The following is a 27,619-nucleotide window of genomic DNA, read 5'->3' as shown; positions in this document are numbered from 1 at the left end:
GAAAGTCATGAACAAACAGGTCATGGGTCAGGTAGCATCGCCACCAGTGGGAACGCAGAGCAGTCTGCTCTGTGAACAGCAGGGTTAGGTACCGTCTCCCAGCAGACCCCTCAGCAAGCTCGGAACAGCAATATCAAGTGGCACGGCCAACCCGAAGATGTTCAGAGTCCTATGACTGGAAAGAGAGCTACCGCAAGTGTTCAGCCCTATGCCTGATCGCTGCTGAGAGTAGAGTTAGCCCCTCTCAGGTAATATCCCCTAATTGTTTACCCAGTACAAAGTAGTGAGCCCTGAAGTCATATGCACAAAAAACAGACTCAGCAAGTTGTATTTATATGCATGCGTGTGTGCATGCATGTGTGCATGTGTGTGCATGTGTGTAACAACAACATAGAAAAATAAGCCATCAAATTGAGAGGGCAACAATTGGAAAACATGGAACATGGGAGGGGTTGGAGGCAAGGAAAGAGATAAAATTATGTTAACTATATCCTAATTAAAATTATAATAAAGAAAATGTTTTGATAATATTAGATTTCAAATTACTGTTCTATATTTGAATTAATGAAATGAGAATAGATATACGTAAGAGAAACGGGCTAAGGGTTACCTGTCTATATGTGCGGAGGGGACAGCAGCAGCTGTGACACAACCTTTGGATATGAAGGGCACTGACACAAAATAATGTGAACTGTCATGTTATGGTGCAAGAAAGAAGAGGACAGAGTGACATTAGCACATTTCTGTTCTGCATGTGTGACCCAGGCTGAGCGCAGAGAAATGCCTGGAGATACAATGGTCCACATTTTCCAGACATTGCTTGACACTGCTCTTGGAATAGCCTTTTATTCAGCTTACTCCACCACCAGAAATATGATTCGTAGAGTTTAATTTAGCACTCTTCATTCATATAGGTTTTTTTTATTTATTTAAAGTAAAAAGAATTGGCATTTGAAATATGCCCTTAGAAATAACAGCTACTTTGGTGATTTAAACAGTAATCCTGATATGACATAAAAACTAAATATTAGGGTAATTTCTAGCTGTGCTGAAACACCACAATACAGTAAAATATTATGGTGGAAGTTTGAGCACATCCATAGGTGTCCCTGAAACTCCTGCACTCTTAATGTATCAGAAGTGCTTTAACACTCACCACACACGGATATTTCTTCTCACCCTCACACTATTGCTACTGTCTTTAACAAGGTATCACTTAAAAAAATTTATTCAGATTATATCTCAATTGTTATACCTCACTTGTATCTTCCTGTTCCCCCTCCCTCCCTCCTTCATCCTATTCCCCTCCCCCAGGTCTGTGACAGAAGGGGACCTCCTCCCCACCATATGGTCACAGCCTATCAGGTCTCATCCTGGTAGCCTGCTTACCCTTCCTCTGAGTGCTGCCAGGCTTCCCCACCAAGGGGAAATGGTTAAATAGGCGGTCACCAGAGTTCATGTCAGAGTCAAAGTATGACTTTTGAACAAGTAACAGAAATGGAAATGTTCCTGTATAAAAATTGTGCTTGTTTTGTGTTTTGTTACCTCATAAAGGAGCACAGATCTGCCCATTAAGCTCTCCTTGAGTAAAATAAGGGCATGAATGGTTGCTGTCTCTGCCACAGAGACACACGGTCCACAGAGACACAAGGCACAGGCGTCATGGAAGGGGTGGGTGGAGCCCCTGTGGAGGTACAGTGTGGACCATTGTATCTCCAGGCATTTCTCTGCACTCAGCCTGGGTCAGACATGGAGAACAGAAATGTGCTAATGCCACTGTGTCCTCTTCTTTCTTGTACCATGATGTGACAGTTCACATTAATTTATGTCAGTGCCCTTCTGAAAACAGAAACCAGCCCATTTCAAAGAAACCTTTCCTGGCTCATCACATTTCTTTACATCTAAAAAGAATCACGATTCAAATATGATGTAAAACTCTTTTATTTCTTTTTTTTTTCTTTTATATGTTTCTTAAGAAGAAGCCTAAAAGAGTGTCCGTAAAAATAACAAATTTAATACTGTTTAGGTGGACAACAAAGGAACACTGAGCTATGCATTGGCATATATCCTCCATGTCTGAGAATTTGAACTCCTTGCTCATTTTTAAAATCTAAAATTAGGCCTAGCTGGCAAATTTGCCCCTCTCCCTAAATTCTAAAAAATTGTCTAAAATGCAAATAAGGTGAGACAGCCATGCTGTCACCACACTGCTTTGTGTTTGATATTCAGTTGGAACATGCAAGAAGGCACGCTGCATCTCAGACAGCTTCAGTTCCTGTAGTTTGTGGTATCCAGGAGTGCTCTGATCTCAAGCAAACCCATTCAAGCAACATTAATAGAAACACTTCAGAGGCTCTACGAATCAACTTCCAAAGAAGAAATAAATACAAGTGTTAGAAGCAGATGGAGCCTTCAAAGATCACACATATTCACAGTCTCATAAAATACCTGCATTTCTGTACCTGTATCTCTTCATTGCTACCTATAACCTATACCTACCTATACCTATATTTCAGCTGATTTTTTTCTTTCTCCTGAATTATTTATTTCTATTTTTCACAGTAATTCAGTCTGTTGCATTACTGATTCCTCTATTTTAATTTCTTTCTAGATAATGAGGCTGGTATATTCAAAACTATGTAGGCATTTATCTAATCATCTCAGTTTTCAATTTCAGTGGCTTACTACTATAGACAAGACCAATTTCCTTCCACTAGCAGCCACTTAAAATGTCCTGTGATCTCACTGAAGAACTGAATCTAGCCTCCTAAAATTATCTTGATTGCACGTAGTAATTTTTCTGTATATCTTTCAAGACCCCCACCTTTACATTAGCAGGTACACATGTAAGTCATACCGACAGATCACAGAAAAGGCATTCCTACTCAACTCCAAGTTCCAGCTATTACTCTTCTGTAATTTTAGTTTCCTTCTTATTGGAAAATTGAGAATTCTTTGTTTTAATACAGAGCACCTACCTCTCTTTAACACAAAACTGTTCACATACAAATCCATGAATAAGTATATGAACATTTGAATATTTGTTGTGTTTCAGGTGTATTATTTAACAAATGAGGGAATCGTCTATTAATACATTCACTGTTTCCTGCCCCAGGAGCATCTCTTGAAGACAGGTGACAAGTCCATCTTCAGTTAAGGTGAATATTGATGGTTAAGGGATTCTATTGGCTAGATGAGGGCAATATATTTAGAGAAACTGACATAACTTCAGACAAGAACAGTAAGAATGAACAGGAGAATGTTCAGGGCAGGCAGTGATGAACAGTCCAGAAGAAAAGATAAGCTATATTAAGCTAGGAGGCAGGAAATTGTGAAACAGATCCCAGTGAGCAGAAAGAAAGTGGTAGTAATTGTAGACAGAAAAATGAAGCAAGACCAGATGCTGTGTAGCTAGGTCACAGCAGATGGTGAACAGTGGCGGCCATCGGTACAGAAGGTGTGCCATGTAAGACATGTTATCATGAAGGAAATAGATGTGAACTTGGGCCACAAGACAGAAGGAGGGTGTGTGTTGAAAGGACCAAGCGGTGGTTCAAGCACTCTGTGGTGATAAACAGGAAAGCTGCAGGATGGCGCAGACGTGTGGAATGCTTCATATGTGAGTTCAGAAGCCTTGCTGTCAAATCACATGGCATCAGAGTTAATAAAAAACTATAGAAGATCACTAACAGCATGTAGAGTGCACAAATCAGTAGGCAGTGATAATGTTTGTTCAGAAAGGAAAACCTGGCAAGATTCATTAAAGACGTGCACATGTGGCTGCTCCCGCAGCTTGCATTGTCTGTACTTAATCACGTGCACAAGCATTCTATTGTAGTGTCTCTTTGGTGTCCATATAGTGTCAGTATTTAAACATGTATGTATACACTCAATTCAAAATTGTATCCAATTTAATTTCCTTAAACATACTTAAAATCTTTATTAATACGATATATTTTCAAACTGTTGTTAAAATAAGAAGATCCCTTTGAACCAACACTTACTGTTTCTATTTACACAGGAAATAGTACACTCGTAAAACTCGAGGTCAGGAGGTAAGGGCTCACAAGTGCAAGACTAGCTAATCTAAAAGGCAAGCTTCCAGGCATAGAGGGATGTACAGGGAGACCCCCAGACCCCGTAAGCAGAACAGAAACACTCTGGTCACTGACACTTCTCAGACCTCAGTGTGGACAACATTTGGTAGACGCTGGAGCACAAGTTGCTGTTTCTCAGTTTGCAGAGACTATTTCTGAGATAGTGCAGCATGGGGTTACTTTGAACCAGTGTGCTTACAAAACCGCATTGCTAAGTGGATGGCTCCACTTGGGCCACAGCCGTACTTCTCTGCGTGAGAGCCCAACAACTGGGTGCTGCTGTACCTGGCTTTCTGTCATCTCACTCATTTTCAGGTCAGCGGAGCCCTGGGACATTGTGCTGACAGGCCTCATTTGATCCTTCTGAATATATTACAGGATTACAGGTTTATGAGCCATCTGCGAGGTGCCAACTGGTCTAACTGATTTAAAATCGGTGTGACCCCGACACACCCGTTCACATATGGTGTGAACTGGTGTTAATGCTGGCACACTCTCTCAGTGCTCAGCACGGGACACAGCCTGAAACAGTGCACAAAATTTGCAGTGTTACTACATGGAAGAGAAGAATAGGGTAACTGAGGGGGCGTGAAGGAAGGGTGCGTGAGTGTACTGTTTACAAGCAGTAGTATTAACATCTATAATGTAGAGTTTCTTCCTGTTCTGTGAAGGATAAAAACAGGATCTATGGTACTGGCCCACATCTTCCATTTTCTGCTTTGCAACTCACAATGCAGCGGACTTTCTGTAATTCTTCCCTGAGGCCCATTACATATGCATCTACAGAATAAGCAAGTTATCTAAGCTATGAACTACGAAAATTAAAGTTTACCACAGTTATATCTACAGGAAATGTCACACTCTACTCTAAAGGAGCTGTGCTGGGATCATCTCACAACAGTATAGAAGGTGGATTTGTAGACGATTGGTTTACCCTGTTCAGAAGCATCTCCTTCCTTCCCGCCCCATCTCTCATTTGTATGTGTGTATACATGTACATGTGCATGTGCGTGCATGTGCATGTGCGTGCATGCCTGCATGTGTATGTGAATGTGTGTGCGTGTGTGTGTGTGTGCGTGTGTGTATGTGCGTGTGTGTGTGAATGCGTGTGCGTGTGTGTGCGTGTGTATGTGAATGTGTGTGTGTGCATGTATGTGTGTGTGCGTGTGTGCGCTTGTGTATGTGAATGTGTGTGCGCGTGTGTGTGTGCATGTGTGTGTGTGCGTGTGTGTGTGTGTGTGCATGTGTGCGTGTGTGCGTGTGTGCGTGTGCGTGTGCGTGTGTGTGTGCGTGTGTGTGCCTGTGTGTGTGTGTGCGTGTGTGTGCGTGTGTGTGTGTGTGCGTGCGTGTGTGTGTGCGTGCGTGTGTGTATGCGTGTGTGTGTGTGTGCCTGTGTGTGTGTGTGCGTGTGTGTATGCGTGTGTGTGTGTGCGTGTGTGTGTGCGTGCGTGTGTGTGTGTATGCGTGTGTGTGTGCCTGTGTGTGTGTGTGCGTGTGTGTGTGTGCGTGTGTGTGCGTGTGTGTGTGTGTGTGTGTGCATGTGCGTGCATGCCTGCATGTGTATGTGAATGTGTGTGCGTGTGTGTGTGTGTGCGTGTGTGTGTGTGTGTGTGTGTGTGTGTGTGTGTGTGTGCGTGTGTATGTGAATGTGTATGCGTGTGTGTGTGTGCGTGTGTGTGTGTGTGTGCGCGTGCATGTGCATGTGCGTGCATGCCTGCATGTGTATGTGAATGTGTGTGTGTGCGTGTGTGTGTGTGTGCGTGTGTGCGCGTGTGTGTGTGCGTGTGTGTGTGTGTGTGCGTGTGTGTGTGTGTGCGTGTGTGTGTGTGTGTGTGTGTGTGTGTGTGTGTGTGTGTGTGTGTGTGCGTGTGTGTGTGTGCGTGTGTGCGTGTGCGTGTGCGTGTGTGTGTGTGTGTGTTAGGGGCTATGTGCACATGAGTGTGAAGGCCTGGAACTGGAGGTGCAGGAGGCTGTGAGTCCCCCAGTACCTGTACTTGCAGCAGAATTGGCATCCGATGCAGGAGCAGCTCATACTCTTCAGTGTCAGGGCACCTGTCCTGCCTTCAGTTGTCTACTCCTGAAAGTCATCCATTCTGTATAAGACCTGTCTGAGAGCATGTGGTTCTGGATTCTGCCAGTGAAACCTAAATCCGATCTGACTTTCAAGTTTATAAATATGAAATAGTGAACACTAAAATAATAAAAATAACTTCAACATAAGATTTAAGGACTGTTCACTTTGGTTTTAAATTAAATTAAGCATGTGGGCCTTGGTTCTAACTGGTTAGGGAGCGCTTGCAGCTACTTCCATTGCTGTCTTCTGGCCCCTGCTGGTGGCAGCAGACAGCAGACCCACAGCTAGACACAATGTACTTTAAAGTGATTTATATGTGATTTTACTTCATATTCCTTGGGAGATATTAAAGCTACTTTAAAAATTAACTGCTGAGCAACCCCTACACCCACTGGAGCTTGTGTCAAAGGTGAGGCAGCTTGTTTGTGGCATACAGAAGCTATACCTGCACTCACTAACTTGGTGACGCTTTTCTGTGAAGATGTTGTTTCTGTACTAAAGGCCTTGGTAAACATGCATAAGCATGCTCGCCACACACATGCGTCACTGATGTCACTGGTAAACATGCATAAGCATGCTCGCCACACACATGCGTCACTGATGTCGCTGGTAAACATGCATAAGCATGCTCGCCACACACATGCGTCACTGATGTCGCTGGTAAACATGCATAAGCATGCTCGCCACACACATGCGTCACTGATGTCGCTGTCAACTTTATCCCCATTTCACAGATTTGAGAACTGTGAGTTTAGAGAGCATATTGGGAATTGTGAGTTGTCAACTTTAGTTTTCTGTACATTAAAGATGTACACATCTTTACATTAAAGATACTTTTAGCATGTAAAGTTTGTTTCAGTCTATAAATGATTTTAGAAACAGTGCTTCTGTTTCTAAAAATGATGCTAATAATTAGGCTTTTACAGAATGATAGGCATGGCTAGATTTCTGGGGACACTTGCAACTGCTCTCAAGGCCATGTGTAGAAGCCTGGGTTTTCACTGCTGTGTTATCTGTTCCTAACTTTGGTTTCCCCATGTATGCTTTCAACAATTTTGAGAACATATATTTAAAAGATTTGTTTATATTTACTGTATATTACCAATGTGTTGAATTGATTATCAGAAATGTGCTTACTTATCCCTAGTAACATTTTTAAATTTTATTTTGTGAAGTATTAATATAGTTACTTGAGCCCCCATGACATATAAAATTCTAAAACTCAAATGTGGTTAGTCTCAAAAACATACATAGCCACTTAAAAAAAAATTGTTCACATTACGTCTCAACTGTAGCCCCCTCCCTCATGGCTTCCTGGTCCTACCCTCCCTCCATCATCTGCCCTACCCCCTTCCCTAGTCCTCAGAAAGGGGAAGCCCTCCTCCCCTGTCATCTGCCCTCAGCCCTCAGCCTATCAAGTCTCATCTGGACTACCTGCATCCTCTTCCTCCGTGTCCTGGCAAGGCCACCCCGACGGGGGGAAGGGATCAATGAGTGGGCACCAGAGTCCGTGTCATGGGACCCACAAGGACACTATGCTGCATATATACTACATATGAAACCAACAACTAATAAATGGGACTTCATGAAGCTGAAAACTTCTGTAAGGCGGGAGACACTGTCAGCAGAACAAAACGACAGCCTCCAGACTGGGAAAGATCTTCACCAACTCTGCATCTGACAAAGGGCTAATAAAAAATATATATAAAGAACTCAGGAAGTTAAACACCACCAAAGCAAATAATCCAATTAAAAATGGGGTACAGTGCTAAATAGAGAATTCTCAACAAAAGACTGTCGAATGACTGAAAAACACTTAAAGAAAGGCTCAATATCCTTAGTCATCAGGGAAATGCAAATCAAAACAACGCCGAGATTCCATCTTACACCCATCAGAATGGCTAAGATCAAAAACTCAAGTGACAGCACATGCCAGTGAAGATGTGGAGAAAGGGGAACACTCCTCCATTTCTGGTGAGAGTGAAGATTTATACAACCACTTTAGAAACCAATCTAGTGCTTTTTCAGGAAATCAGCAATAGTTCAACCTCAAGCCCCAGCTATCCCACTCCTGGGCACACACCCGAAAGATGCTCCACTGTCCAACAAGCCCCAGCTATCCCACTCCTGAGCACACACCCGAAAGATGCTCCCCTGTCCAACAAGCCCCAGCTATCCCACTCCTGAGCACACACCCGAAAGATGCTCCCCTGTCCAACAAGCCCCAGATATCCCACTCCTGGGCACACACCCGAAAGATGCTCCCCTGTCCAACAAGCCCCAGATATCCCACTCCTGGGCACACACCCGAAAGATGCTCCCCTGTCCAACAAGCCCCAGCTATCCCACTCCTGGGCACATACCCAAAAGATGCTCCCCTGTCCAACAAGCGCCAGCTATCCCACTCCTGGGCACACACCCGAAAGATGCTCCCCTGTCCAACAAGCCCCAGCTATCCCACTCCTGGGCACACACCCGAAAGATGCTCCCCTGTCCAACAAGCCCCAGCTATCCCACTCCTGGGCACATACCCGAAAGATGCTCCCCTGTCCAACAAGCCCCAGCTATCCCACTCCTAAGCACACACCCGAAAGATGCTCCCCTGTCCAACAAGCCCCAGCTATCCCACTCCTGGGCACACACCCGAAAGATGCTCCCCTGTCCAACAAGCCCCAGCTATCCCACTCCTGGGCACATACCCGAAAGATGCTCCCCTGTCCAACAAGCCCCAGCTATCCCACTCCTAAGCACACACCCGAAAGATGCTCCCCTGTCCAACAAGCCCCAGATATCCCACTCCTGGGCACACACCCGAAAGATGCTCCCCTGTCCAACAAGCCCCAGCTATCCCACTCCTGGGCACACACCCGAAAGATGCTCCCCTGTCCAACAAGCCCCAGCTATCCCACTCCTCAAGCCCCAGCTATCCCACTCCTCAAGCCCTAGCTATCCCACTCCTGGGCACACACCCGAAAGATGCTCCCCTGCACAACAAGGACATTTGCTCAGCTGTGCTCACAGCAACCTTGTTTGTAACAGCCAAAATCTGGAAACAGCCTAGATGTCCCTCACCTGAAGAATGGATAAGGAAACTGTGGCACATTTACACAATGGGATAGAAACAACTACTCAGCTATTAAAAACATAGAACATTTCTATCCAATCTTTCCATCTTTGTTTTTTCCTTCTTCTATGTCTCACACCCTTTCTCTTTATTTTTCTTCCTTGTTGCCTTCAGTTTACATTAAGCAAACATTTCTTAAGTATCATTTCAAGCCCTTCAGTGATTCTTCATGATAAAATTTGTAATAAATGTCAAAATTCATTTCATATCCATGCTTACTAAATGATTCTAGTAAATATAACTTCGTTACCCATTTTCCTGCAATTACAAATAACACATATAGTTTCATATGTGTCTATACAGGTTAGAAAGCACACAATACTTTGGCATAATGTTCCTGTGGACTGTGTACAGTTCACCCTTATTCCTAATTAAATAGATCCTGGTGTCTCTGTGTGACTACTTGATTATAAAGCCAGTTAAGGAGTAACCACTGATATTACTAAAATAATAATTTAATATTAAATATTAATAATAAAACACAATGCTTTCTGTAATCAATACTTTATGCAATGACTTTAGAAATTTGATTAAGAGGAGCAATTATACATTGAGAGCTCGCCATCTCCGGGTTGCTGCATTCCAGGGCTCTATTTGTGTAGTTGGCATCCACTTTACCTCTTCTCCACATTGTTTCTCCACGTTTGCTAATGGTGCACTACATTCCTCTAGATTACACAGTCAGAAACACATTTTCTATTTATGTTGTTTAATTCGGTTACTATTCACAACAGTTAAAAAAGGAAGAGAAATACTGTACTTCACAATTACTGGGTCCATTCCTTCATGGGGACTTTTTGTGTGGATTTGCAATACATATTTGATGTTGCTTGCTCTCAGCCTGAACAATTCATCTTTACTTTTCTTCTAGGTGAATCTCTCAGCAGTTATACTCAGCTTTAACTTCATGGAAGTCTGTGTTTCATGTTCTCAATTCTCGTTTTCCCCCCAGGGCTCAGACTAGGTCATTCCGCGGCCCCAGGCTGCCATTATTTCTGATAAGCGGTCACTTATTAATCTCATTAAGGCTCTCCAGGAAATGGCGAATTATTTTTCTCTTTCTGTTTTCAAAAACATTACTTTGTTTGAAATACATTTACTTCTAAAATTATGAATGTAATTTCTTCTGACATGAATATAGATGAAGGTATACTGAAAGGATTTATCAATATGTATGAAAAGCATAGAATAATACAGCACCACTTTGACTTCTAATATGCATATTGCTTTCTTGGTGAACTTTCTTCCTGATTATGCAGGCTTGCCAGGTTTAAGTGCTATATTTTAAGTCTACAGTGCATGCCATTTCACCTGAAACCTCTGAAGCTTGTTCTCAAGCTGTGGCAGTGATTGCTTCATCTTAATGCACTCTTCCCAAGGGTTATTCCTTCTCATCATAGAACAGAGTCCATGTCTTCAGCTACATCCTTAAATGTATAACATAATCAGGCAAACAGAAAGACACTTATTTTACCTAGAACCGTATTGCCTTTCTCTTAATTCTATTCCATTCATGAGGCTTCTTCACAGGACATAGGACCACTTAGAATTACTTCATTCACTCATTTGTTTATTGACTGTTTAGTCATAAAATGTAAACCTTATAAAAGGTGGGCAGCTGACTATTTCAGACTCTCTGAATCAGCAGTCCTCACCATCTGCTTTATTATCCATAAATTCACTATGAACCTCAAGACAATCATGTCAGGTGTGTGTGTGTGTGTGTGTGTGTGTGTGTGTGTGTGTGTGTGTCACATCTAGTAATGCATAATGTATTATGATTTTGAACTGCTTTTAAAATATTTACTTGTTTCAAATAAAACAATACACTCATTACGCATTAAAAATAAGAGTGATACCACCACACAGACAGACGCCACCACACAGACACACCACCACACAGACACACCACCTCATAGACACCCAATAGCTCACTGTGCTTTGTATCTGCTCCTTAGTCCAGGCACAACTTTAATAACAATCTGTTGACTAAGAGGTAAAATGTGAGTCTCTAACCAAAAACCAACAAAAGCTGAGAAATTAATAAATAGAAAATATTTTGTAAGCATAAAATCATGACCATTGGTCACCAAAAACCTGTTGTTTTCCTGTTCAAGCATCCATCACAGTAATAAAAGAACACTAAGAGTAGCATTCATACCAAAATAGGAGTCTGCATGCACTGTTTCCCAGCAAGGTATGGATGAAATTTTAGCATAAAGATAAAAACCAAAATTCCAGTCACTGTCATCTGCCCCATGCGCCCCTTAGATATGCTGACTATATATTAACAAGAAGAGGGAAACCTCAGGTACCAGAGGGCCACGCCATAAACTCATGTGTGGTTCTCAGACTGTAAGCATGCCTGGTTCCTGGGTGAGGCCTCATCCTACTTTCTCTGACGGCTTCTTGAGATTTCTGAAGCTTGTCTTTCGCTCCTCTGCTCCTCACATGGGAACTTGGGTAAATACTTCAAGCAGAAGCCACAAAAGCCTCTCTTCTGGGCTCTTGTGTGTGCTGACGATTAGAAACTCCAGTGTTGAATCAGACTAAGCTTCTCTGCTGACATTGTTCCTCGTACCTGTGGCTGTGACCCATTGTATTCCACCAGCTCGAGACACCAGGAATCACAATGGAATGCTGTGGTGAGGCATGTGTGATGTTTAGGCTTTTTCTTCCTCACCATCTTCACAATTATGCCTCACACAACTCTAGGAATTGACTAGAAACTACTAGGAGACTATGCCAGAACTACAGACCAGAAATCCACACTCTTACGCTCGCCACCATTTTGACCTAGGCATCATGTGGAGGGTTTATTAGCCAATGTTTTAGCACTTAAACTGTAGGAGGTAATTTTCCCCATATGGAGGCACATACAGTGCCTTGAGGTTGGAAGTCTTCATCTTCTTGCCTTCCTTTGTAGGCCATAAGCTTGCCTCTGTTGGTCTCTCCTCCATGGGTTAAATGGCCACAGACAGACAGGTGCCAGCACACAGAACCAATGCTTTCTGACTTCCTCCTGGGCAGCTACAAAATACTTGGCATATAGGTGGCCTTCTGCGTATTCGAGGAAAATATTTGGTACTCAAAACACAATTGCCCTCTTTCCAGTCAAGGTAGGGCAATAGTGGCAATAGTTTGCTCACTTCTGACGGCTAGCTATTTAGAGGTGACTGTGTCTCAGGGTTCGCGTTGTGATGCTGCCTTCTGTATTTACCAGAACAAATCATCCCAAGTCCCATCGCAGACAAGCCCCATTGGAAGAGCTTGTCACAGTGAGGCTGGCCTGTGGGTCAGGAGGCCTTCATGGCTGAGGAGGAGGAGCACGTGTCCTCCAAGCTGATAGCACTTCCCACTTTTGTTCTTCACTCTGAAGGGATGAACTGCTCTTCTGCTCACAAGCAAGTGGAGAGATTGCTCACATCATCTCCGTCTTACTTTGTAGGAGGCTGGCAGCAGAGGGGATCACATGAGCTGGGTGCCAATGTTGCTTAGTTACAAAGTAATGTGAAATATAGCCAATTTGATTTCTATGTGATCTTATCCTTCTTTGGTATGCCAGTAACAGTAATATTGAAGAAATCTGAATTACTATATAGAAGGAAAAACAAAACACAGCATTGTTTGTTTTAATGTTAAATTGCAAAAGAAAAAATTTAGTTTATGTGTACATGTACTGTAACTGTACATTTGAAGTAATTTAGTTAATATTATTTCAATCTTACCTTAATGTTGATTGTTCAAGCAAACAAGTTAGGAGTACAGCAAAATGACTGCTAAAACCATATGAAGAAAAGTGGGCTAAAATTAGTAAGATATGAGAGAGGAGAGGAATTTGGAGGTAAAAGGTTGGAGACAGAAAATGGAAAGAAAAACCAAAACATTCTCAGAGTCTTCACTTCAGAATCTAAGTAGATCTGGAGGAAGACAGAGTGCGATGAAGGAAAATGACAGGAGACTGCACTAATGTGATCACAGGTCCAGTATCAGAGACCGCTCACCAGGATGGCCTTCGAACAGTCAGCCTTGTGGACTTATGCTCTGAGCAAGGAACCCACTCAGAAAACATCATCTTCACAGCAGCCACTGCTTCCTATCAGGGTTTGGAACCGGCTCCTTTGCAGTTGCGTACAACATGGAAACGATGAGAAATTCCATCCATTGTCAGAGTTAATGAGGGATTAAACTGGCATTTCAGATACTGCATACTCTATAATGTGATCTGGGTGTAGTCTTTCAGCAACAAGACATGACCTGTGCATCCAATTTCTAATATTAAACATATTCTTGATTAGAGACTCCAGTATGCATTCCTTAATATTGCATGAATTTGAATGCAACATGGAATGTGTTATCAGCATAGGGAAGTATAACATTACCTGTAAATTTTGACTTATAATGGTATATCAGTTTCAAAAAGAAAAACAAAATTATTTGGTTACAAAAATTTAAAATTAGAAATATTAAAAGCATAATGTAAGATAAAAAAAAAGGTAGGTACAGATATTTTTTTAGGAGCTAAATATTTTGTAAAACTAACATCGTGGGGCTGAGTGTACATGCCCCACATCACTGGGCGGTAGTGGGGCTAAGTGTACATGCCCCAACATGACTGCTGGAAAACACCAATAAGCCTTATTTTTGAGCCGGAAAATGCTGTCTGCTCAGGATCTAGCCAGGAAGTCCTTGCTAAGAGCTCACATATGTTTAATAACAGAGCATCTGGCCTTTGGCACCTTGAGAATCACATGTGTTTACCACTCTGGGGTGCAACAGAGCTATTTCCAGTTTCTATACACACTTCTGTGTGAAGAAAACGTGACCCTTGAAGGAGATGTTACCTGGTTTTCAGAACAAAGATTTGTATTCTTCAAGAAAAAGTGAGATGTGATATTCTTTGTGTCAGGGAGTCTACGGCTCCATCTGTTACCTGAGTGAATTCTGTATGGAGTCAGTGAAGCTCATGGTGAGTAGGACCTTTGCTGTGTGTGTCCACTTTGAAGATGTAATCATGTTAAATTGGCCTCTGGGTAAGAGGTTCTGAGAGATCATAGATTCCATGTCATAGTACAACACACCTTTGAGACACCACAGAGTCTGTGTCACCCATACTGCATTGCTCTAACTTATACACAGTAGAAAAGGACTACTGTCAACTTGCAGGGTTATAATTGGGGCACCAACTGTGGTCATAAGTCCTTCACTCATTAATGTTTTGTCCATCTTCTAAAGAGTTAAAATTGTGAACATTGAATGTGTAGGTAAATAAATGAAAAATGAAATGTGGATCCATGTATGAGCCACCATGCCCAGAGATACATGACTTATTACAAATAATGTTATGTTTGTAATATAAAGTCACAATATATGTAATATAATATCATTATATGTTGATTCTAATATATATTAAAGCCATGGAAAGATCAATTACCCACAAAGTTATCAACATAGATGTTATTATTTTAAAATAACATTTTCAGTTGTTACTTCCACGTGCTGTTCACTCAGAGTTAAATACATGGAGAACCACCGACTGTCTCACTCATGTCTCAAAGAAACTTGTCCAAGAGCCCATAAAATATGTACAATTAATGCTACTATAAACATTACTTTTTTAAGGCTGTAGAGGGAGCATAAAATCCTATATACAAGCAAAAAATTGTGATCACTATTTTGTCAACTAATTGCAAAAACCTTAGATACGATTTGGCAAAGCCCATGCACACAGTAAACTTCTCATACAGGTCATGCTCGCATGGGCCTTTTCAGGATGTGAAGGGGTTGGGAGTCTTCATTAGATTCTTTAGTTTCCTTACAGTTGGATTTGCAATTATGGAAGTGGGAATTTAGGATAATGCTCAAGAGGGACGGTCCATAGTGGGTGGGTCTGCTGAGGGAAACCTACATACCCAAGCATGAACTGATCACACCAGTAATTTAATTCATAGAGCATCAGCTTGCAGGAGGTGCTCATTGCCAGACTATATTGTAAGGTAAACATAAGTTAAAGCCACACTCCAATACCCTTTGCCTTAAATACCAAGAGGAGTGATGGCCTGACCACTATCTTTCCCAGACTTCCCCTCTCTTGTTTACATTTCTATATATTGAAAACTCCAAGCAATCAAGCATTAATTGTGGGTACAGAGAATTTATTTTTCAAATGTTATCATAATAGTCCATCACACTTTACTTTTAAGAATATTTTTAATATAAATCTGACACTAAAATATCTGTGTTAAATAATTCTGTATTTCTCCTATTCACTAGCTTGATTTTTTTGGCATCTGTTTGGGAGACACTCTAGGCATGAAATTACAGGCTGTGTGCTGAGTTCACATTATATGTCACATTCTCACTCACTGTGTGTCAGGTTCTCACTGTGTGTCAGGTTCTCACTCACTGTGTGTCAGGTTCTCACTCACTGTGTGTCAGGTTCTCACTCACTGTGTGTCAGGTTCTCACTCACTGTGTGTCAGGTTCTCACTCACTGTGTGTCAGGTTCTCACTCACTGTGTGTCTGGTTCTCACTCACTGTGTGTCAGGTTCTCACTCACCGTGTGTCAGGTTCTCACTCACTGTGCGTCAGGTTTTCACTCACTGTGTGTCAGGTTCTGACTCACTGTGTGCAGGTTCTCACTGTGTGTCAGGTTCTCACTCACTCTATGTTAGGTTCTCACTCACTGTGTGTCAGGTTCTCACTCACTGTGTGTCAGGTTCTCACTCACTGTGTGTCAGGTTCTCACTCACTGTGTGTCTGGTTCTCACTCACTGTGTGTCAGGTTCTCACTCACTGTGTGTCAGGTTCTCACTCACTGTCTGTCAGGTTCTCACTCACTCTATGTTAGGCTCTCACTCACTGTGTGTCAGGTTCTCACTCACTGTGTGTCAGGTTCTCACTCACTGTATGTCAGGTTCTCACTCACTATGTGTCAGGTTCTCACTCACTGTATGTCAGGTTCTCACTCACCGTGTGTCAGGTTCTCACTCACTGTGTGTCAGGTTCTCCCTCACTGTGTGTTAGGTTCTCACTCACTGTGTGTCATGTTCTCACTGTGTGTCAGGTTCTCACTCGCTGTGTGTCAGGTTCTCATTCAGTGTATGTCAGGTTCTCACTCACTGTGTGTTAGGTTCTCACTCACTGTGTGTCATGTTCTCACTGTGTGTCAGCTTCTCACTCACTGTGTGTCAGGTTCTCACTCACTGTGTGTCAGGTTCTCCCTCACTGTGTGTTAGGTTCTCACTCACTGTGTGTCATGTTCTCACTGTGTGTCAGGTTCTCACTCGCTGTGTGTCAGGTTCTCATTCAGTGTATGTCAGGTTCTCACTCACTGTGTGTCAGGTTCTCACTCACTGTGTGTCAGGTTCTCACTCACTGTGTGTCAGGTTCTCACTCACCGTGTATCAGGTTCTCACTCACTGTGTGTCAGGTTTTCACTCACTGTGTGTCAGGTTCTCACTCACTGTGTGTCAGGTTTTCACTCACTGTGTGCAGGTTCTCACTGTGTGCAGGTTCTCACTGTGTGTCAGGTTCTCACTCACTGTCTGTCAGGTTCTCACTCACTCTATGTTAAGTTCTCACTCACTGTGTGTCAGGCTCTCACTCACTGTGTGTCAGGTTCTCACTCACTGTGTGTCAGGTTCTCACTCACTGTGTGTCAGGTTCTCACTCACCGTATGTCAGGTTTTCACTCACTATGTGTCAGGTTCTCACTCACCGAGTGTTAGGTTCTCACTCACTGTGTGTCAGGTTCTCACTCACTGTGTGTCAGGTTCTCACTCACTGTGTGTCAGGTTCTTACTCACTGTATGTCAGGTTCTCACTCACAGTGTGTCAGGCTCTCACTCACTGTGTGTCAGGTTCTCACTCACTGTGTGTCAGGTTCTCACTCACTGTGTGTCAGGTTCTCCCTCACTGTGTGTTAGGTTCTCAATCACTGTGTGTCATGTTCTCACTTTGTGTCAGGTTCTTACTCACCGTGTGTCAGGTTCTCACTCACTGTGTGTCAGGTTCTCACTCACTGTGTATCTGGTTCTCACTCACTGTGTGTTAGGTTCTCAATCACTGTGTGTCATGTTCTCACTGTGTGTCAGGTTCTCACTCACCATGTGTCAGGTTCTCACTCACTGTGTGTCACGTGCTCACTGTGTGTCAGGTTCTCACTCACTGTGTGTCAGGTTCTCACTCACCGTATGTCAGGTTCTCACTCACTGTGTGCAGGTTCTCACTCACTGTGTGTCTGGTTCTCACTCACTGTGTGTCAGGTTCTCACTCACTGTGTGTCAGGTTCTCACTCACCGTATGTCAGGTTCTCACTCACTGTGTGCAGGTTCTCACTCACTGTGTGTCAGGTTCTCGCTCACTGTGTGTCAAGTTCTCACTCACTGTTTGTCAGGTTCTCACTCGCTGTGTGTCTGGTTCTTACTCACTGTGTGTCAGCTTCTCACTCACTGTATGTCAGGTTCTCACTCACTGTGTGTCAGGTTCTTACTGTGTGTCAGGTTCTCACTCGCTGTGTGTCAGGTTCTCACTCAGTGTATGTTAGGTTCTCACTCACTGTGGGTCAGGTTCTCACTCACTGTGTGTCAGGTTCTCACTCATTGTGTGTCAGGTTCTCACTCACTGTGTGTCAGGTTCTCACTCACTCTATGTCAGGTTCTTACTCACTGTGTGTCCGCTTCTCACTCACTTATGTCAGGTTCTCACTCACCTTGTGTCAGGTTCTTACTCACTGTGTGTCAGGTTTTCACTCACTGTGTTTCTGGTTCTCACTCACTGTATGTCAGGTTCTCACTCATCAAGTGTTAGGTTCTCACTCGCCGATGTCAGGTTCTCACTCACTGTGTGTCAGGTTCTCACTCACTGTGTTTCAGGTTCTCACTCACTGTGTGTCAGGTTCTCACTCACTGTGTGTTAGGTTCTCACTCACTGTGTGTCAGGTTCTCACTGTGTGTGAGGTTCTCACTCACTGTGTGTCATCAGGTTCTCGCTCACTGTGTGTTAGGTTCTCACTCACTGTGTGTCAGGTTCTCACTCACTGTTTGTCAAGTTCTCACTCACTGTGTGTCAGGTTCTCACTCTCCGTGTGTCAGATTCTTACTCACCGTGTGTCAGGTTCTCTCTCACTGTATGTTAGGTTCTCTCTCACTGTGTGTTAGGTTCTGATTCACTGTATGTCATGTGGCTTATAGTCTCCATCTGCTGTTAAAAGTAATGATAAGAAGCAAATATTAAGACATTTTTTTCATTTCTTCCTTTATATTTATTGTTAATGTTCCAACGAGGTTCTGAGCTTAAGCACTATTGGACTTGTTCTCAAAAATGTCAACACTGCCTCCCATACTTGAAATTCAACAACTGCTATTATTCTAAAACATTTTTGTTGATATTCAGTGAAGATGATATTTGTTATTGAATTAAATTTTTTATCAATTTTTCATCAGTGTTGAAAGCCATGTAAAAATATAAAATAAAACAAAATAAGAGTTCAACAATAAGAAACCTTAACCTGGAGGTATAAACTTTATACACACAAAGTATTAGAGGAGCTAGAGACCGAAATCACTAGTGGATTATATGCTTATAAAGAACATGGCCTAGATTCAGTTACCAGTCTCCAACACGCACAAACAAACAACTTCACATAAAAATTATATCATGAAATTACACCTTAAATGTTGAAAATTCTTTAATCTGGAAAAATGTGTGTATATATATTTACATTATCTATGCTGCTCTGTGTGTGTGTGTACATGCATGTTTGTATCTAGTCAAGTAGAAGCAGTAATTTAACGTCTACCAATTAAAAAGAAGCCCAGGGCCAGATGCTTTTAGCACAGAATTCTATCAGGTTTTCAAAGAAGAGCTAATACCAGCACTCCTCAAAACATTCCACAAAGTAGAAGCAGAAGCAAATTGACCAATTCTTATTATGAATACAGCTTCCCCATACCTAAATTACATAAAGATCCAATAAAAAAGAAAGTTACAAACCAATTTTATTTATGAACAAAGATGTAGTTCCCAATAAAATACTTGCAAATTAAATCTGAAAACACATCCAAAGGATGATCCATCAAGATCAAGTAGACTTCGTCCTAGAGATGAAGGTTGGTCAATGCATGCAATCAAGGAATATAATCCACGTTAAAAAGAAACCAAAAGACCAAAACCTCATCATCAAGCTTATTAGATGAGGAAAAGTCCTTCAACAAAATTTAACACCACGTCATGATAAAAGTCATAGAGAGACTGAGGATGCAGGGGACATACATCAACATAATAAAGGCAGTTTATAGCAAGCCCATGGCCAATATCAAACTAAATGGAAAGAAGTTTAAAGCAATTTCACTAAAATCAGGAAGAAGGCAAAGTTGTCCAGTCTTTCTATACCTATTCAGTAACATGTTTGAGGTTCTAGCTAGAGAAATAAGATAACTGAGGGAAATCAAGGAGATAAATATTGAAAAATAGGAAGTCAAATTATCATTATTTGAAGATGATACGATAGTATACATAAATGACACTCACAATTGCACTAAGGAACTCCTACAGCTGACAAACACTTTCAGTAAAGTAGCTGGATACGAAATTAATTTACAAAAACACTAGCCTTGCTATATATTGATGGCAAATATAGAAAGAAATCAGGGGAAATAACTTTCATAATAGCCTCAAAAATATAACATAGCATTAGGTAACTCTAACCAAGCAAAGGAAAGAATTGTATAATAAAAACTGAGACATTAAATCAATAAATTGAAGAAGATATCAGAAGATAGAAAAGTCTCCCATAGTCATGGATTCATAAGATTCATATAGTAAAATGACCGTCCTGCTAAAAGCGATCTACAGATTCAAGGCACTCTCTATCAAAATTCTAACAGTTATTCACATATCATGAAAGAACAATTTTCATCCTTTTATACACACATATACCCCTGCACACACACTAGGATAATTAAAGCAATCCTCTATAAGAATAGAACTGCCAGAGGTGTCACCATCCCTGACCTCAATTGTACTATAGAGCTATAGTTATAAAATCAGCATGGTATTGGCACAAAAAGAGACATGTCAATCGATGGGATTAAAATGAGGACACAGAGACAAATTGACACAACTCTGTATAGCTTGGGATTTTTTAAATGAAGTACAGAAATACACACTGAAGAATAGATAGCATCTCACGAATGGTGCTGGTCAAACCAAACAGCTGCATACAGAAGAATCCAGAGAGATGCGTTCTCATCACCGGAAAGAAAACTCACCTTTAACTTTATCAAAGACCTCAACCTAAATCCAGATACATTGAATCTGATAGAAGTGAAAGTGAGGAATTGCCTTGTCCTCATAGTCATGGGAAACACTTTCTGAAAATAATACTGTTAACCCCAAAACTAAGATCAACAGTTAATGAACAGGACCTCATGAGATTGAAAAGCTTCTGCACAGGAAAGGACACCATCACTATGGAAAAGTATCAGCCTACAGAATGAGATTTTCCCTGGGGAAACAATCTACTCTTAAAGGTAGGCTGCACACCCAGCAGTAGAGGACCGGCAGAAGGAAACCTCAGTAGTGCCTTTGGAGGTTCCTTATCTTATAACATTTTGTCAGGGCTTTTCCCTTTTTAAATTCTATCTTATTATTTTTAATATTTTATTTTATCATTTTCTTCTCTCATTTACCCTACAGGTCCTTTGTGCATATATCATGGCTTTTAGTTTAGTATTTTTGTGGGATTCGTGCACATGCAAATGAAAGGGTCTCGGCATCTACATCTGTTTCTTGTGTCTTTTCCTGGGCTCTTGTCCTTCTGATTTGTGTGCTTTTTTCCTATTCCAATGTGTTAGTTTTGTTTTATTTTATTGTGTTATATTTATTGTTATCCCTTTGAAGCTTGTTTGTTTTCTAATGAGAGGCAGAAAGGGGTAGAGCTGGATGGGACAGAAGAAGAGAAACTGGAAGGAGTGAAGGGGGAAACCCTAATCAAGATATTGTTATGTGAATCAAAAAAATCTATTTTCATAAAAGGAAAAAATGGAAAGGAATCTGATTATGACTGCTCTCAGTGTTCACTCATAAACACTTGTTGGGAAATCTAAGAAGTGCAATGAAATCATCAAAGCTGTGTTCAGGGACAATGGAAAAGAACCTCCCATAAAGCAAATGCTTCACTGTTGCTATGCAACTCACCATGCTCTGGGAGGATATAGAATTCACTCTTGGAGACCACTTAAGAACACTCACAGCACAGTTTACACTCAATAAATAAGAAAATTTGAAGGAGTAATAAAGTTGAATCACTGCAGTCAATGAATTCATATTTTGAAAAGGTGATGGTGAAGCAAGACTGACCATTAAAGCGTATAACATTAACGTGTGATAGTTTCAATTGTCAACCTGACACAATCTAAAATTACCCAGGAATAATTCTCAGCAGGGGACTGTCTGCATCTGGCTGGCTATGGGTGTCTCTATGGATACTATCTTGATCACCTTGATGGAGGTGGGAAGTCCCGCCCACTGCTGGTGGCACTGCTCTAGGCACAAGATCCTGGGCTGTACGATGGGGAACCCAAGCTAAGTGCTCACACACATGCACATTAATTCTCTGTTCTGCTCTTGCATATGGATGTGGTGTGTAGCTGCTACAAGTTCTTGCTGCCTCGTCTCTGAAATGATGTGCTGTAAAGTGAATTTGTGAGCCATATAAACCATTTATCCTTTATTATGTATTCCCAAGATACTTTCTCACAGAAGGCAAAATGAGCCTAAGACGTATAGCATGCTTTAAACCATGTCAAATAATTTGATCATGAGGGAAAGCAAACTTCAGAAGAAAAAAATCTGGCCTTAACTCATACAACAAGCAAAAGGGATTTGAGGAAGAGGGGAACCACACGCACAAGTGCAGTGATCTACTCACAACTCTAATTATAATCCTATAGCAGAGTCCATACCTTTACCTATCGTCACGTAGCAGAGAACTGATGCGATCTGATGTAGAGGGGAGCCAAGTAGAAAAGTGCAGCAGTCTATGCTATAACTCTAATTACTACCATATAGTTACAAGGCAATTTTGTAAGTGCTGTAACTGTACAATGTAATATTGTAAAGGAGAATTACTGAGAGAGAAGTTTGGAAAATAGCTCGAGTCTCAGTGTGTATTTTAGGTCCAGTGTTTATGGCTCAAAATCAGATTGCCCAATTTCTCATTGCTTTATTTAGTTCACATTAAAACATACCAACCTTTGTGAATGTGATGTCTTGGTGTTTTTGGTTTTCCATCAATATCTTTTGTTTTCAACTCATATGAAACACAGGAAATGTGTTTTCTGTACTCAGTAGAATATTTAAAGTCAGCAGGACTCCATCTCACCTGTGGAAACAAATAACGGCATTGATGGGTCTTGTTTCTTGTTGCTGTGACATAAGATCTGGACAAACAAAACACAACGTAAGAAAGGGTTTGCAGTGGTGGTGCTCACCTTTAATCCAAGCACTCTGGAGGCAGAGCCATAGGGGTCTTTGTGAGTTTGAGGCCAACATGGTCTACAGAGTTCCAGAACAGTCAAATCTATGCACAGGATAATCTTGTTTCTAAAAACAAAACAAACAAAGAAAAATACAAACAAACAAAAAACAAATGTACAAACAAACAAGAAAAGGTTTGCCTTGCACTCCAGGTTACAGTTTACGATATGAGGGAAGGCAAGGCAGCAGCAACTTGAAGCAGCTGTCCACAGTCAAAAGCAAACAGCATGGACTTAATGCATAAATGCTGTGCTAAGTTAGCTTTCTCCACTAGTGTTACAGCTCAGGGTGTACTTCCTAAGCAATAGCACCACCTATGGTGAATGTGTCTTCCTGCTTCAACTAATCAAGATAACCCCAGCAGACACACCCACAGACCAAGGTGACCTAGGAAACTTTCTTGAAAATTCCCTTTCCAGCTGATTCTAGATTGTGTCATGTTGATAATCACACCAGTGAAATCAAACATTTCAGGGTTTCAAAAGGCTTTCTCACTTGTGGCGCAGTAATATGATTTTGATTCTTTAAAATCTGTAAGACAAGTAACATTAAGAAAAACTTTAAAGGCTCCATTGCTTATTTCTTTGCTGAACAATGAAGGAGAGATAAACATATTTTTTGTTTAGATCACAAGTGGGGGATGAGAAAAAGACTTGTAAGAGAGCAGGTGATGCTTATCCCCATAGAATTCAAGCCACAAAAGAAGAAGAAGAAGAAGAAGAAGAAGAAGAAGAAGAAGAAGAAGAAGGAGGAGGAGGAGGAGGAGGGAGGAGGAGGAGGAGGAGGAGGAGGAGGAGGAGGAGGAGGAGAAGGAGAAGAAGAAGAAGAAGAAGAAGAAGAAGAAGAAGAAGAAGAAGAAGAAGAAGAAGAAGAAGAAGAAGAAGAAGAAGAAGAAAACAGTCAAACTACCACAGGGGGGAAATTGGTTGTTAAGCAGCTGAAAATGAGCCAAAAACAAGAGGCAGGGCCTCTGGAGACTTGGGATAGTTTTAGCTGTTCAGCACTCTTCTTTGAGGTGCTCCAAGAGAGAACCATTTGAGGGAAGGCTTCGAGGCTCCAGGCTCGGGCTGAGGTTCTGGGTTCTAATTGCTCCAGGTTACAGCAGAAGAAATCCTGCTGACTACGCCAGAAGAATCATTCCTCAGAACTGATATCCTTACGGTTTCATTATTGTATTCTTTCATCTTCTTTTCCTATTGTTTAGGTTAGTCATGTTATAAGTGAGGTACTCCTGGTTAATAAGTCCATAATAAAATATATTTTCTAAGAAAAGTGAGCCTACAGAACAACCTTGTAGGGACAGCTGGCGGTTCCCTGGGGTAATTCTTTAAGTGCAGTGAAAGGAAGAGGGTGATCCACAAATAACAAACACAAGATATTTTGTCAGGAGGCCTAAGGAAGGTTCAGTATAAAAAAGGGAAGGGCACAAAATTACCTTACAGAACATGAAATGTGCCACAGAGAGGAAAACAGACAGTAATGTGCTCAGAAAGGACCTTGGAATGGGTCCAGGATAAGCACAAATCTTTTTAGTACAACTGGACCAGATATGTGTGGGGAAAAACAGAGTGACCATCAGAAAGGATGTGTGGGAAAAGAATAGAGCGACAATGAGAAAGGAGCTTCCTGGAGGACAGGAGTGACAAGTGTAGGCCATACCCTGAATGCACTGGTGAGGTGCTGAGAACACTCTGTTAGCTTCTTTTTCTCCACAGACCAGGAAGGTCACTTAGAGATTTCTGTATGTCATCGAACAGTCAGAATCAGAGAAAAACGGGTTACCATTGCTCTCATTGTGTCTGCATGGCTTCCATCACAGAACATGGTGTCCACATTTGTCTCAGAAAGATGGACATGGGGAAACGATGACAGGGTCAGGCAGTGTTCCTAAACGTGTGTCCTCAGAGGTTCTGTTAGAAACTTCTATCTAGTAAGATGTCATTGGCTTGCCACCTTTTCAAAGGAGCGTATGAGGAGTGTACCCAGGCGAGAGTGAGGAGGGGGCATGGCGCGAACAAAGCCGCCACCCTGGGACAGAGAAGACCAACCAAGCAACCAGCAATAACAACAACAAAGCACACAGTAGTACATCATCAAGAATGAACACCACAGTGAAGAAATATTGTGTCCTGTAGAAACTGTTACATTTATTTATTGCAGAAATGTTGTGTTCTATAAAAACTGCTACACTTATTTATTTTGTGAGTGTGTGTGTGTGTGTGTGTGTGTGTGTGTGTGTGTGTGTGTGTGTGATAGTACAGCTTTGGAGAGAGACGGTTTTCTCTCCCACCAGATAGATAAGATTCAAGTTGTCAGGCTCACTGCAAGCAACTTCTTTACCTACTGAGCCATCTCACCTCCCCCAGTATACACCATAGTAACAATTTGCAGAATTCACCTTATATCATAAGAAACACTAAATTCTAAAGATTGTGTATTCATCTCCAGCTACATCTGCGTCATTTGTGTCTTAGACGTTATTAAAAGCTTACATAGCACCTATACTGTGCCATTGTTTTTATGCACTATTCAGATTTTTTGCCACCATTCAATGCCCAGAGCAGAGATCAGCTGTGCCCCTTTACTGTGGAAAGGCTCATACATATTGTATTCAGTAGACTAGAGCTGTATCTTTATGCGAGATCACCCAGGACTCATCCCGTGCCACCATCAAGTAAAAACAAGCTAAGCTACTTCGGATGAAGTCTGGGATGTGAAACCCATTGTTTCTGCTCTGCCTTGACATGAACCCACACCTTCGCCCCTGTACTACATTTAGTTTTCTGTCACACATTCTCCTTCACACAATACAGGCATTTTTAGTTAAATTTGGTCTCTCAGTTGTGTGTGGGGTGCATGCCTGTAAACTGCACTCTAAAGTGTAAGTGAGGGGATCAGAATTTCAAGTCCCCCCTCCCCCGGCTATATAATGAGTTCAGGGAAACCTCTGGACTCTCAATGTTGTAAATTTCTATGTGACAATCTCTGACTTGTCGACTGACAGTCACCTGCCCCCGGCAGTGGGGGACAGTGCCATGCGGGCTTGTTGTTCAGGGCAGGCGCGCTTCCAACTTGTTCCTCCCAGAAAATCTGTGTTTACTCCTTCAGTGAAAAGTCATTCACTTACCAATTCTGAGACAATTTATTTTCATGATCTGCATAACAAAAATCACCATTTTTTTTTTGCTAGAAAGACAAATAAACAGACTATTTTCAGCTCACAGACTTTGTTTTCTAAGATTGACAAGTGCACCCTTTATGACTAATAACATCATAGCACAGTGGCAGAATAGGGCAGTAAGTGAACATGCTTCTATTCGCACTTAAACCCACTTCAACTGTGACAAAACATGGTGTAACACACTCCTTTTCATTAAATCCATGGTGGTAAACTATAAAACAAATGCTAAGTTCAAGATAAACTGCTCTTACATTCTCCTAGGGCATGTGGCCTCCAGAGCAACACTGGCCTGAATTTAAAGTTTAAAGAGCCATCCTTAAACACAGTGAGAACAAAGGGGAGAAGAGGCTTGAGAGAGGACAATGGGGAGAAAAAGGTGTTCTAACTCAATACAGACCCACAAAATATTGCCAAAGAATAACAGGATATGAAGAAAGAGATTGTGTTAAATTCCATTTGAAACATAAATTGGTCCACTTTTTCTTCTAGAGATCATATTTTATCCTATCCATTAGAAAATTCGTTTTCCCAGAAATCTTGTTTTTACTATAGTTATTCCATTCCATTACCCAAAAGAATAAGAAAACAAAAAAGTATACTTGTCATACATTAGAAATATAGTCTCTATCATAAATTATATTAGGTTGTCACATACACACACACACACACACACATATATGATACCCTATGATCATATACAAGAGGAGGAGGCCCCCCTCAGTCACAGTCATAGGGAGGGGAGTAAGGGGAAAATGGGAGGGAGGGAGCAATGGGAGGATACAAGGGATAGGATAACAATTGAGATGTAATATGAATAAATTAATAAAGTATATTTTAAAAACTGAAAAAAATAATTTTTATACTAACCATCCCTGAAACTTCATACCTAATCCTGTGGTAATTCTTAGCACTCCTCACTCTTTAATAAACTTCAAATACATTTGTACACTTCTGATGTCATTCTATCCCAAATCTAGAATCTTCTAGTCAAATACAACCACCTGTGTTGATATTAACAAGATAAGTTTACACTGGTAAATTACATTTCTTTGTGGTTTTAAATGCCCTGATGGCTGTTTGAGTTGCTAACTTTTTACTGTGAGCTACAAAAACTCAGAAAAAAATAGTCTCTGACCATATCAGCAAACTCCTCTCATCTCTGGCTGTGGTTCGCTGAACACCTGCCACACTGGATATCACTCAGCCTCATAAACACGTCTCAAACAAAACAAGCTATTACATGGCCCAGGGCCTTGTGCAGGGGTCTCTCTTTCCAGAACTGTGCATGGCTAGCTCCCTATGCTTCAAGCGTCACTGCGAATAGTTTCTCCTCAGAAAATCTCCTGTCACAGTCTTGTGAGAATGACTCCCTGCCCTCAGTCTCTACTCAGCATCCTAAGCACACCACAGCAACCTTTTGTCACAATGTTTGCTTGGGTGGGATAAACTTTCTCCCCAAGTCTGGTCCTCAGGAAGAACTTTGCAGTGTTTCCTCGGAGCTGTGAATGATCCTGAAAAGCAGGACATGGCCAAACCTTTGGTTAAGTTTTGCATGAGATGTGACACAAACAACTGAGGAATGAATCAGCAGACAGACAAC

General features: G+C 41.6%; 1 protein-coding gene across 1 annotated transcript in view; it reads right to left on the bottom strand.

Annotated features, from left to right (window-relative positions):
- Lrriq3 (leucine rich repeats and IQ motif containing 3) overlaps positions 1–27,619 on the bottom strand; it is an 80,722-nt gene that overhangs the window by 6,731 nt on the left and 46,372 nt on the right. Inside the window, exon 5 of the mRNA XM_051165785.1 lies at positions 22,554–22,683. Within this exon, the coding sequence (XP_051021742.1) occupies positions 22,554–22,683 (130 nt within the window). The remainder of the gene's footprint in view (positions 1–22,553; positions 22,684–27,619) is intronic.

Source organism: Acomys russatus, chromosome 23 (assembly GCF_903995435.1).
Source record: "Acomys russatus chromosome 23, mAcoRus1.1, whole genome shotgun sequence".
In the NCBI taxonomy this organism is placed as follows: Eukaryota; Metazoa; Chordata; class Mammalia; order Rodentia; family Muridae; genus Acomys; species Acomys russatus.
Note: the sequence above shows the minus strand (reverse complement) of the source record. Positions and strands in the feature narration are given on the sequence as shown.